The sequence below is a fragment of the Herpailurus yagouaroundi genome, unplaced genomic scaffold (assembly GCF_014898765.1).
Source record: "Herpailurus yagouaroundi ecotype Mexico unplaced genomic scaffold, PumYag 190, whole genome shotgun sequence".
NCBI classification, from domain to species: Eukaryota; Metazoa; Chordata; class Mammalia; order Carnivora; family Felidae; genus Herpailurus; species Herpailurus yagouaroundi.
The window spans coordinates 34,884,750-34,898,068 of NW_024412421.1; the positions used below are offsets into that span (position 1 = coordinate 34,884,750).

At 59.9% G+C, this 13,319-nt stretch overlaps 1 protein-coding gene across 1 annotated transcript in view; it reads right to left on the reverse strand.

The window, feature by feature from the left end:
- Nucleotides 1-256: 256 nt before the first annotated feature.
- Nucleotides 257-13,319, reverse strand: part of CUNH16orf74 (chromosome unknown C16orf74 homolog) — a 20,534-nt gene continuing 7,471 nt past the window's right edge. The window contains exons 3-4 of the mRNA XM_040443265.1: nt 3,022-3,143; nt 257-771 (exon numbers count right to left, since the gene is read on the reverse strand). Of these exons, the coding sequence (XP_040299199.1) occupies nt 713-771; nt 3,022-3,143 (181 nt within the window). The 3' untranslated portion in view covers nt 257-712. The remainder of the gene's footprint in view (nt 772-3,021; nt 3,144-13,319) is intronic.

Below are 13,319 nucleotides of genomic sequence, written 5' to 3' on the forward strand. Positions count from 1 at the left end.
ACTTAACGTCCTTGAGAAAAACGAAACCCGAAACCACTGCCTCCCATCCTAGACGTGCATTATTACCAGGATCCCACGGCTGGCAAGGACGGAGCTGGGCACGTGACTTCGGGGCAGTGAGCAGGTGGAGGGCCCGAGACCATCCTGAGGCCCCTGCGGCCCGCCCCGCCCCGCCCCTCCGCGTGGAGGGATCCTCGGAACCTCTGCACCCGCGTGTGCTTGGTCTCCTCTCCAGCCCAAGCAGCCGGGCTCGCCGATCGTTACAGATGGCCTTTATTTATAATGCAGAAAAGAAATCATAAGCCACTTTTTGGGCTGTTTCGGTAGCTGTAAAACCACATGTACAAAACAGTCACTCCTCTGCAAGGAGTTCTTGAGTGTGTGTGGACCTCCCGCGTGCCCGTCTGCGTGGCCCGGGGCACGGGGAGGGTGAGCGCGTCCTGACGGCCGTCGCCACGGCTCCGGGGGCAGCACGAATGCATGGGCAGTAGAGGTCCGGTCCGCTCAGTGGGGCCTGGGAAACACGGTTCCGGACGCAAGCAGGGCTCCTTCCTTGCTCGTCCTGCGACCTGCCGGGCACCAGGAGCCTTTGTTTTCCCGTCCAGGGGACGCAGCGCATCTGTCCCAGGCAGCCTCGCCCCCAGGGACTTGTGGAGCCGGGGCCGGCTGGAGCAGGAGCCGGGGAGGACGCTCTCCGACCCGTGCCCCTTCCTCAGGCTTCGGGGTCTATGTCTCCGTCCTCTGGGCACGGCCCTGCCTCGTCCAGCCAGACTAGGAGAAAGAGAAGGAATCAGCGTCTGGACAGCCACCCACCGCACGCAGAGCTCCAGGCCCAGTATCTCTGGGCTCCCCCCGCACAGTGGCAGTGGCGGTCAGGATGCCGACGGGGGGCCCCAGTGACACTGGGTCTTGTGGGCCTTCCCCACGCACCCTCCACCCACACCCAACGCAGAGCTCGCCCGGGGCCCTGGCTGAGGTCCCTGGCATTGTACCCTGGGCCCCACCCCCGACTTAGCATCTTTCCGGAGGGGCCTTCAAGCCCAGGGCTGGGCGTGGAGGTCCACACCTCCACGCCGCTGTCCTAGAGAGGGAAGTTGAGGCCCAGAGAGGGGGAGAGCTGCTTCGGGTCAGCCTGTGGAAGCCCGGGGATCTAATCATCACTCAGCCAGCAGCCCCGGAGGAAGTGTTACCCAGGTCTGGTGGTCTCCTCCAGCCCTAAGTGTCACTGGGGAGGGAATATCAACAACACGGCCACCGTGCAGGGCGTGAAATCAGACCCCGACCTTGTCACGAATCCCCCCCAACCTCTGAGGCACCATTTTACAGATGGGGAAACTGAGGCTCGGGGACGTAGAGCCTCTTGCTGACGGTCACAAGGTGACAGGCCACAGAGCAGGGGTTCGAATTCAGGGTTTTCCGACCCCGAGGTCTGTGCCCTTGATCCCCTGCCTCCGTTCTCTGCAAGGGGAAACGCGGAGGCACGGGGTCTGAGAGATAGGACAGGAGGGTGCCCCCCTGGCAGTCTCTGCACTGATCTGTCCCCGGAGCTGCTTAAGCTTAAAGGGGACTCTCCTGCGAGCTCAGGGCCTCTGACCTCATAAAGTAACCCTAAGTCTCCCCACACCCACATTGGCTCTGGGGGCCAGGAAGGTGGTTGCGAACCCATTTTACAGATGAGGACACCAAGGCTGGCAGGGAAGAATGCCTAACGTCAGCCCGCACAGAGCTCTCTGGACACTGGAGCAGGAGCCTGGGTCTTCTCCCACCTTGCTGTGTGCCCCTGGGTGAGTCACTGCCCCACTCTGGACCTCAGTTTCCCCATCTGTGAACTAGAGATAAGGGTGTTACTCATGAGCCTCAGGGTTGGAAGGAGAAGGAGACATTATGAGAAGCATTCAGCCCGGTGCCTGGCACTTGGGAAGGGGACACAGGAATGTGACCCAGTGTGAGTCATTACTGAGAATGGCCCAGCCGCAGTCCCTGCACAGGGCTTGACCCAGAGGGGGCCCAGTGGCTTCTTCCGGATCCTCTAACCCTGGTGGGCAAGCTGAGATCCAAGCTTAGCCCTTCTGGAAAAGTCTATCCAAGCCCCCATGCCAGACTTCGCCAGCCCCACGTCAGCCTTGTGTCTGTGTCCCCTGCAGGAGCCATCAGGCGGGACTGATGTCATGATGGCTGGTTGGCTGAATGATGCTAGCCGCTGACTGGGAGGGCGCCTGGCCTGGGGCCCACAGAGCGAGCTCCGGACCACACCGCTGGGTCTGAATCCCAACCCTGCCGCTTACCAGCTATATGGCCAATGTCTCACCCTCTCTGGACCTCAGTTTCCCCATCTGTTAAACGGGGACGAGACCGGGACCTAACCCAGAGTTACCCTGAGGACTCCACAAGAAAGTGTGCTTACTGCTAACGTCATCATTATTTTTTATTACTGTCATTCATGACAGCAGCCTCAGCACTTAGGGCGGGCGTGGCTCGGTAAATCTCTTCGATGAACAAATGAACAAGTGGTCCCACCGGCTCCAACAGTGTCCACAGAGGGGCAGGCGGGGACACCGGTCCGCGTCTCTCTCTGGGAACAAGTCTCTCTCCTTGACCCCCCCCCCCCCGCAGCGAGCTGCATCTAGAAGGCCCGGAGACGGGCTCAGCCCAGACACGGTCTGTCCTGTCCACTGATCGGCTGTGGCCAGCAAGACAGAGCACCCGTCCCCAGCTGGCAGGGGAAGGCACAGCCATCCATTACCTTGCTGGGCTCCCCCAGCCCCATCCATCACTCGCCCCGGCTGCCGGCAGGGGCTGTCTAGCTAATTACTTAATATGCCACATCTTGCTGAGGCTGGTACACGCGAGGGGCCCACGGTGGAACGGACGCAGATTCAAGCATACATTTTTAACAAACCCCGGGCAGGTGGGGACGTGAGCTCAGACCCACGGCACACGAGGGGCGGGGGGGGGGGGCCGGGAGCGGTCCCCAGCCAGGCCCCCCAGACACGCTCGGCAGTGGTGGTAGGGCGGCCTCACCTGTCTGCCCGGAGTCCCGCGGCAGCATCATGCCCGTGGGGGTCGGGGGGGTGATGATGATGTTGGGCACGTCCAGGTGCTTGTCGCTCAGGACGGGGGCCTCGTCATGGCTGCTGCTGCTGCTGCTGCCACACATTTTAAAGCCTGAGAGGGCAGGCCGTGGGACGCACACGTACACACACGACAGGGAGACAAGCATCAGTGGCCGCCGGGAGCCCCCGGCTGCGGGCTGCCTGCCTGCCTCCCTCCCTCACCGCCGCCTCTCAGCAAGGAGGGGACGCTGAGGCACAGGGCAGTTCAACGGCCCCTCCAAGCTTGCGTCGTCCAGGGAGGGCACTGAGTTTCGCCTGCTTCGTTCACTAACATGGCTCGGGTGCCCGGAGCAACGTCTGATACCCAGAAGCCCCCGGAACACGGCTCTAAAGTGGGACACGGAGCGCAGCATGAACCAGAACCGGCCCGTCTGCTGCGCGGAAGGAGCCCCTCACGTGGCCACTCCTCCCCCACATCCCCTTCTGGAAGGGCGTCTGGGAGATGCCCAAGTTCTCCCTCACGCATCTGACTGGATTCCCCAGGGGAACCGTCCGGGTCTGGAATCTTCTCTGTGCAAAGATTTTATGATTAGGAATTTGGGGTCTTCAATAGACACGGGGCTAGTCAGGTTTTCTGTTTCTTCCTGTGTCAGTTCAGCTGAGCTGGGCTTTCCCGGGAGGAATCTGTCCATTTCTTCTACTGTTGGTGGATTCCTTGCTCTGTGGCTGCTACTAAGTACCCACGTCACCCATGCCACACCCTTGCTCCGTCCTTCCCGTCCGAGTTAGGGGACCCTGACTCTCTCCTCTCCCTCAACGTCCCAGCCAACCTAACCCATCACAAGCCCGCAGATGCCATCATCCCTTGGCGGCTTTGCTGTCCTTCTCTCTCCCTCCTCAAGCCCCTAACTAGCCTCTCTGCCAGAAACCGCGAACCTGATCATACCGCATACCTGCGAAACCCTCGCGGCCTCTTGACAACTAGCTACAAGCAGTTCTCAAAGCGTGTTCCCTGGAACACTGGCCTCCCGGGGTTCCACGATCAAATGGGTTTGAGAATAGCACATATTTGAATGTTGACTGGACCCCACCTAATCTATCTTTCTCTTGGGGATTCTCGTGCATGTTAGAGAATTAAAGGCTCTGAGAAGTCCTGCAGTAGGGAAGCAGCTCTTTAATTGTGTTTCACCCTGGGCTTCCTGAATTTAAGTAATCTTGGGGTCTGTTTTTGGAGGAACGCCTGTTGCCATCTCACAGAACTGTGAATCGTGAAATACATGTTGGGAGATATTGATCATGAATTGCAGCCAACCCCCCAGCCCAGCTTTCAGCCTTCATGATCTGGCGCAAACGACCCGCAGCCTCATTCCCCGCCACCGGTCCACACTTCCGATACTGCTCACAGCTCCCCAAAACCCTGGGCTCCCGACCCAATTCCTGCCTGGAATGTTCTTTCTTTCTTTACCAGGGGAATGGACTCCTACCCAGCCTTCAGAGCCCAGCACACTGGGCTCTTCTTTGGGGAAGATGTCCCAGCAAATGCGGTCCCTCCCTCCTTTGTCCGTCTACACGGATTCACTCCTCAACCTTCTTCCAGCACTGATCAGACTGTATTGAGACACTAGTTCTTAATTCTGTCTCCCTTTACCGTGAGCGTCTGGAGGGCAGCCAGTGACTCCCTCCTCTGTGATTCCCTTGGGCCCGGCATAGCACCTGGGAGAGAGCAAGCAGACTGCTTCACATTGTGAATGCGAAAGGACCTCAGGCACCACCGAACTGGGTGTGAAAATCCTGGTCTCCGGGCCCCTCCCCTTTGGTTTCACCCCAAACAGCCTCCAACTGGGATGACATTTGCTCAGGCATCTTGGGCCCGGGCCACGGCAGCAGCTGAGGAAACGTGGTCCTCGACGGCCCCTGTGGGGCCAGGGCGTGGCTCTGAGGCATGTCCCTAAGAGGTGGCGTCTAATTCACCTCCCCTTTGGGGTGCAGGGTCTTAGCAAGGCTTCCAGCACACGGAATATGATGGAAGGCCTGGGTGGGGCTTCCAAGATGAGGTCACAAAGGACGCCAACTTGCTCCTTGCCTCCCGCTCTGGGGGAAGCCGGCCGCCACGCTGCGAGGACCAGTTGGGGGAGAGCCCGTGCGGTGAGGAACGGGGCCTCCTTTCTACCAGGAAAAAAGGGTCCTCCAGCCCAGTCGAGCCTTTGGATGACACCGCAGCCCTGGCTGCCAGCTTAAACGTCGCCCCACAAGAGACCCGGGGCCAGAAGCTCCCACTAGGTCATTCCTGAATTCCCAAGCCACAGACGCTGCGACATAATGCCTAAGCCACTGAGTGTGAGGGCAGTTTGTTGCACAGGATTGGAAACGGATACAGTCCACATAGCCTGCCCCGACCATAGGAGGAAGGGGCAGCAGGTGCACGGTGGGAACAGCCAGACCCTCTGTGTTGTGGGAAAACCACAAGGGGCTTCTGAGGGCGGCCTCTGGTCACCTAAGGGGTGTTCCTCTGATGGGCGGCTCGTGCCTGGTCTGTCAGAGACAGTCTGTCCAAATCCGCAAAAGCATGAACGTCAGATGACCGGAAGCAATGGAATGAGGCCGAATTCTTGGCCCATCTGCAGTGGGGCCTGGGCTCTGTGCTCAGAAGAGCTGCCCGTGGCCGGCACAGTGGCGAAGGCACGGGCTCTGAGCTGGGCCGGCTGCTCACTGGCGGTGCGACCCTGGGCAAATCACATCTCCTCTCCGGGCCTCTGTGTGGTGAAGAATTTACCCGTGCCCCAAAAGAGGTCCGGCCTCTGTTCTCGGCTTCCGGGAGGTGATCTCTAAGGCCCTGGGATGCCAGGCCTGGCGGGAGAGCCTTTGTGTGTCTGGGGACCCTGGGCACATTGGAGAGTCCAGCCACACGGGCTTTGGGTGACGCCCAGAGGGACTGGAGACAGACCCGCCACATGGGCAATCAACTGAGCCTCTGCAATGGGGTTCAATGTACTCGTGACCTCTGCTGTGACAAAGCACCACGGACCGTGGGGCTCCAACAACAGAACTTGACTCTCCCCCAGTCTGGGCACCGGAGGTCCGAGACCCAGGGGCCAGCAGGGCTGGCTCCTTGAGAGGCCACGAGGGAGACCGTGTCCCAGGCCTCTTCCCCAGCTCTCAGTGGTTTGCGGACAACCTCTGGCGTTCTTTGACTCACAGACACATCACCCCGGTTTCCGCCTTCTTCTTTACACGGCTTCTCCCTGTGTCTGTGTCCAAATTTCCCTTTTTGTAAGGACACGAGTCATACTGGAGCATAATCCGTAATTATCCACATTGGATCATCGCCCAATCCAGTATGACCTGTTTTTAACTTTACGTCTGCAACGACCCCGTTTCCACATGAGGTCATGTTCTAGGGTACTGTGGGCTAGGACTCCCATAAGTGAATCGGGGGGTTGGGGGGGGGACCGCGATTCAACCCGGAACACCCACTAAAAACTCTGAACACTGAGGCTCAGGAGATCCTCGCCGATCGGCACCACTCCGTGTGTGTGAGCGTGCGTGTGCGTGTCGCACGTGTGTACCAAGAAGGTAACGCCTCTGTGATCCCGTGGGCAGAGACAAGGAGAGCTCCGTCTGGAACTTTCCTGGACTCCACCCTATGCACCGCCTCACTTGGCCGACTCGAATCTGTGTCCCTTCCCTGTAATAAACCATAACCACGAGTACAAGACCTTTCCGTGAGTTCTGTTCTTCTGGGGAACGATCGAACCCCTGAACCTGCAGCTGGTGCCAGAAGTGAGGGTGTCCTGTGGACTGTGTTCCCTCTGACTTCCTGTTTTCGCTGACAAAGTGGGGTGGTCGGATCCCGCTCCGCGGGCTGGGGCGAGGCTGTCCTGGCACACGGCCTGCTCCCAGCGGCAGCCTTCCCGCCCCACACGGCTTCCTTCTTCACTCACACCAAACTCACAGCCGCAGGGACGCCCCAGGCCCCTCCCCATCCTGAACCCTGATCCTATTTCCTCCCTGGGGTGGTGCCGTGCCCCCCTCTTCCGGCTCTGCCAGGCCAGTTATTCTGCAGGTGGAGACCGTATCTCCCCACCAGACTACGAGTCCCTGGGGAGCACCGACCAAGGCTGCTGCCAACCTGATCTAAAGCCGTGCTTTGCAAGCCTCCCTTAAAGCAGCACAAGCCGGGATGTAAAACAGACAAAAGGAAGCCTCCAGGAGGAGGCCCTCCTGTAATCACCGGTAATCACTGACATTCACAGGTTACTTGCTGCGTGCCAGACTGTCTCCTTCGGTCTTCACTGCTCCCCCGCGAGGTGCCAAGTCTAACCAGCCCCATTTCACAGACGTGGAGACTGAGGACCAGAGAGGGGAAGAAGAACCTGCATTCAGTTGAACAGCTAGCGTGTGGTACAGCCAGGATCCCAACCCAAAGCCAATCTGCCTGACTGCAAGACCGGGTGCTTCTTGTAATTCAATACAATGTAGCTGGCAAACTTTCTGCACAGGGCCAGACCGTACATATATTTCTCGCTCCGGGGCTATGCAGTCTGTGTTGCAACTGCTTAACCTTGCCATCAGCACAGGAGAGCTGCCGCTGACAGGGTGCAAATGAATGAGTGCGGCTGTGTTTCAATAAAACTTTATTTGCAAAAACGGGAAGCGTGCTGGGTTTGGCTGTGGTTCGCCAGTCCCTGCCTTGTGCCATCCAGAAGTCAGGGAGTTTGGATCTGGAACGCGCCTGAGGTCCTAATAGGCAGTAACAGAACCTCAAAAGCCTGAGGCTGGTTGATGCCGAAAACAAGAAGGAAATCCCAAACCTGGCTGCTGTCCTATAGGGACAGCGCCTACCTCTGAGGGGTGTGGGGGTGGAGAAAATGAATGAATTCACGTAAAGCGCTTGCCCAGAGAGCCGGGGGGGGCCTACAGTGTGCCCCATCCCTGTTAGCTTTCTCTATAATCATCCATAAAAAGCGTCTCATGGGGTGCTGGCAACAAAAGGAGGCTCTGATTATTGTTATCTGTAACAGGAGGGAGCCTCCCTGCTCTGTCTTCAAGGCCCCTTCCTCGGAGAATATTCCCAAGTTCTAAAATAAAATGCTAATGGAGAAGAGCCACACTCCTCCCAGGGCCCCCACATTTGCATTTTAACGGGTTCTGGGAGCTTGGCGACAAAGCCCACTTTCTTAATCGAGAAGCATAAGGTCACTCAGTGGGCCCTGGAGAGATGCTGGAGGCAGGGAGGAGGGAGGGGAGGGGAGAGGGAGGAGGGCAGAGGGCGGAAAGAGGGAGGGCGGGACTCCAGAACCTCTTGACAACCCCCCCCCCCCCCCCCCGGGGGCTGCCCAGCCTCCAGCAGAGGGAAAAAGCTCTCAGGAGATAAAGTCTACTTTGGGGATTAAAAACAAATGCCAACCATGCCCCAGACAAGGAGCTCATTTGTGCTAAAGCCAGAATTGTTACTCGTTAATTATGAGCCCGCCTCAGGCCATTAAAAGCCCATTTCCTGAAAGCGGTGGGTTTGGCTGGGATTCCAGGGGGCCAGGCCCCGAAGAGGCAGGGGACTGGGAGCAGATCTCAGCACCCCAGCAATACTGAAAGATCTCGGGGTGCCTGTGCAGGAAGCTTGGGGCGGGGACTGGCGGTCACCTGACCTTGACTGGGCCCCTGCTCTGGGGCACACCCTGTTCTTGGCCCTGGAGAAGGAGCAGGCCAGGCAGCCAAACCCCGGCCTGTGGGAGCGGGTGAAATGGGGAGACGCTGTGCTCGAGGGCCGGACAGACATTCCCCTGGAACCTGGTTCTGCTCTCTCCCTGGCTCCAGGGAAGTGGTTTCCCATCTTGGCTGCCCCACGGGGACTCATCTGGGAAGTTTGATGCAGGGCCCCACCCCCAGGGAACCTGATCTCACTGTTGTACTTGGGCCACCGGGATTCTTAAAAGCGTCCAGGTGAGTCCAACAGCCAGGGCAGGGAGTCCCCAGGTTAGGGTGACCGTGGGGACACAGCGGCACCACTCTGGGCCTAGTTCCCCGCCATAAAAGTAGGGTTAATACCAGTCTCATAGGAACGAAACACTGGTGTGGGGCACGTGCCGGCCAAGTGTCAGGGAAAGGGCCAAGGGTGACCAGCTGGCTGGGGCCTGGGGGGGGGCCCCGGGTTGGGGGCCACTGCAGCTTTGTCACACCCCCCCTCAGGGTGGATACTAGGACCCTGGCCGCTCTCCAGGCGAGGAAGGAAGGTGCCAAGGATGCGCACAGGCTGCGTGGCTCCAGGCCTGCCCCTTCTGGTGTCAGCCACCACCTCCCAGCCTTCAGAAGCCCCGAGCCAGGCCTGTGCCCTGCTCAGGACGCCCCAGCTCCCCGAGGCCAGGGACCCTTCCCCTGCAGCTCTGGGGGGGGGGGGGGGGGGGGGGGGGGGCCAGGCCACTCGGAGGCCACAGCGGACACCTGCTGCCTGCAGCAGGCATCGTGGCTCACGGGCGCCCTCTGCTGCTTCTTTTGAAAATGGCGCATGGGCCGGCACCCAGCTTGGAGACCCCGTAGCGCACAGCGTGACTGTTGGGCCTGCGACGTCGTGGGGGCCAGAACGTACACCTGGGCTTTGGTACAGCTCGCAGGGACTCCACCTGTTTGGGCCTGGTTTCCTCCCCTGCGAATGGAGGTAACTAATGGCCTCCACCTCCAGGGGGTGCTGAGGGCTCTAGGACCCACAGTGGGGGCTGCGCTCCAGCCGCGGGGTACGGGCATTAAGTGCGTTTGCAGGGGAGAAACCCAGAGTCGGGAAACACACGGGGTCACCAGGAGCAGGGGATTCTACCCTTAGCACTCGCTCATTGGTTCAGCCCGAATTAAGTACCTGCGGGGCGGGTGCCACCCGCCTGATAACTCACAGGCCCCCTGAGCCCACCCCCGCCGAGGGACAGCTGGAGTGGGGGCGGCTCTGACAAAATATTCCTGGTTCCAACTCAACACCCGGAGGCGCGTCTTCCGAACTGGATTGGAATGGCCACCGGCTCGGGAACGAGGGAAGACGGAGTCTGACTCCGTCCTGCTGGACGGCCGTGACGTCACCTGGCTTGGCCCGGGCCTTCTCCCCCGACGCTCCCGTCCCCTGCAGCGCAGAGCCGGGCCCTGGGAGGTGCTCGGTGGGCAAGCACGTAGTGTATACCTACTGTGTGCTGGGCCTCATTCCGGGGGCCGGGGACACAGCAGAGAACAGAAGGGTCCCAGCACATGCTTCTCGGCGCCTTCCTCCACCTCCAGGCCCCAGTTCAGAAGTGAGACCCGGAAGATTCCAGGGTCAGCTGGGAAAGTAGAGAGGCCCCTCCGCTGTTTCAGGCCGCAGGTGGGAGGGCTCACGCTGCTGCAGCTGGGGGCTGTGTGACCCCCTCCCCCCCTCGGGAAGTTATCATCTGGTCCTCCCAAGGAGGCTGACAGTGCGAGAAGCCCATCTTCCGGATGCACACACTGAGGTACAGAGGAGTCAGGGACTACGGCCTGGGTCATGGGGGAACTGACAGGGACCCTGTCTTCCCAGGGGCCAGGAAGCAAATCAAATACTGTCGGGAGCCTGGGTCAGTATTAAGAAGCCGATGATGGGAAGGAGCCCCCGGATAGCGTTAGACGGTGGGAGTCAGGGATTCCCGGAGAGGCTGATCGCAGAGTGGAAGGAGAAAGGCGGGGAAGGTGAGGGCACTTGGGTCAGCCCCAGCACGCACAAAGGCCCTGGGGCAGGAACAGGGTGCGCTGGGGCCAGCACTAACTCCTGACCGGATGTCGGACTGAGCGCAGGTCTTTCAAAACACAAGCCTACCGATGCCTCCAAGGGTTCCAGATGCACTTCATTTTTTTTTTTTTTTTTCATTCCAATTAAGCAGAAAGCCTTGCACGATTACGGATGAGGCCAGGGCAGTGAGGGCAGTTTTACCTTTTCCAGGCAGCCTGGGCCCAGTGGAGACAGCAGTGGATGTTTTAAATCTCTTTTTAATTAAGGAAAAAGCCCCAGCTTGCGTCAGGGATGAACTGCATGAGCAAGAGGCCGGGAAGACGCGCCAGAGAGAGGGAAGGGCAGGCAGGTGGGGTGGACGTGGCTGCCACCGTCAGCCCCCCTCGGCCCGCCCACCTGCCCCCAGCGCCAGGGCGGACTCTGGTGGGCTCCCAGCCCTGAGCCTCTCCGGAAGGCTCCCTGGATCTCGGCCAGGGGGGTGTGGGTGCAGTGAGAACCAAAGTCAAAGAAAGCAGGCAGAGCCCCTGGCACGGGCCCGGCTCACAGGAAATGCTTGGCGTGTGCAGCTCCGGGCTCCTCCGCGTCCACACCGCTGACGTTTGGGACAGACTGGGTTTTGTGGAGGGGGCCGCCCTGTGCCCAGTTAGGGGGGCTAGCCCTGGCCTCCAGAGGCTGTAGCAGCCTCCAGCCGTGACAACAAAAAATACCTCCAGATGCCACCGGTGTTCCCCAGGGGTTGAGTTGGCAAATCAAGTGCAAATGATTTTTTAGCACAAGTCCCACGCAATATTTGGGACACGCTGGCACCCGACAATTATTCCTCGTTTACCTGAAATTCAGATGTAACTGGGCATCCTGTGTTTTCCCCCTAAATCTGGCAACTCGGCGTGAGGGGGGGGGGTGCAGAGTGCCGCCCCCCCCCCCCCAGCGGAGAACCACGGTTCTAGCTGTTACGAATTGCCACAAGAGCTCTGCCGTCCAGAGCCGGTGCCTGATAGCCGTTGGCCTCCTTTGTCCCGAGTGGCCTGCCTGGATTCGCGGGACGGGGCTGCAGGATGGCCAGAGCCACAGGGACTGGCGTCCCCACTCTGCCTTTTGCCGGCTGTGTGGGCTGAGCAACTTTCTTGCCCTCTCTGAGCCTCTGTTTCCAGACTCACGGAGGGGACAAGTGAAAGGGGGCTATCCACCGGCCTCCCTTACTAGGACACAGATGCGAGCTTTCACCCAAGAGACTGACCTGTAAGCCGCAGGGCTCCCATAAGGACACGTGATGCTCAGTGAAGGTGTGTGGGGCCCGCTGGCCACTAGTGGGCGGGGTCCTATCATTAGGGCTGTCAGCACAGCCACTGGGGCCACCGCACGAGTCGATGCCTGCCAGTCCCAGAGGCAGACGGTGAGCGGGACTGTCCTGAGCAAACATGTGAGCTCCTGGGGAGCCTGGGCCCTGAGGACAGGCACACGTCATTCCAGGATCTGGCGCCCGCTGGGCACAGAGCTACCAGCCTGCCAATGCCCTGCATACCCTGATGCCAGGGCGAGTGCAGCGAGCCTTCTCAGAGCGTTTGCTGCTCTGCACAGGCAAGGGGTGGCGCTGCCCACGGCCGGAGGGCACACTGGCCTCCGTGGAGGGAGAAGACGAGGACCACCCCCCGGCACCTCGTATGGAGGGCCTGCCGCGCCTGGGACTATCTAGACCACAGCCCTGAGGAGGTGGGGGAAACTGAGGCAAAGCCAAATCATCCCACTTGCCCCTGATCACACAGCCGCCGCCCACAGCACACGCCCATCCTACCAGAGGCAGCACCGTGACGGCTGGAAAGTTCTGGGTGGTGACCCAGGACATGCAAGGCTGACACACAGGAAACTCTGCACCAGCTCTGCCCCAGAGCGTCCCCCGTGGTCCTCACGTTGGCGCCTGGGGCGGGCGGCAGACCGGCCCTCACTTCACAGAAACGGAGGCCTCCGCCTTGGGCCCCGGGACACACGGGGCTCCCCGGTGACTTCAGAGAGGGTCTCAGACGAGTTTCAGGCGTGGCCTGGGCAGCGCAAAGCTGCTTGCTCCACACGACAGGTGACAGGTGACACGCACAGAGGTCTCGGGCCGGTGCGTGAAACTCCGTCCAGCGGCTCCCTTACGGCCTGTGTCTTGGCTCTGTCCACGCAGACCTTTCTCTCAGAAAAGATACGACGCATAACCTTCCCCAAGATACCACTTTGCACCCGTGAGACCAGCAAGGACAACAAAGGCCGTTAGCGCCACATTAGCTCAGTCATGCCCCACGCGGTGGCTACTCCTGAGGCCACGTGGCAACTCTCAAAACGACAAGGGCAGGCGCGCCCCTACCTAACGGCGGGTCTACTGCCACCCCTCGCGTTGGAAAAAGAAAAGGAATACGGCCAAGACCATGTGTGCGCATGCAGACATAGAATATTCTGGAAGGCGACGCAAGGAAGCAGTGACCATGGCTGGCTCCAAGCAGGTGGTCAGAACAGAGGTAAGGGCAGACTTACTCTTTACTACATATCCTGTTTTTTTTTTTTAAGTTTAT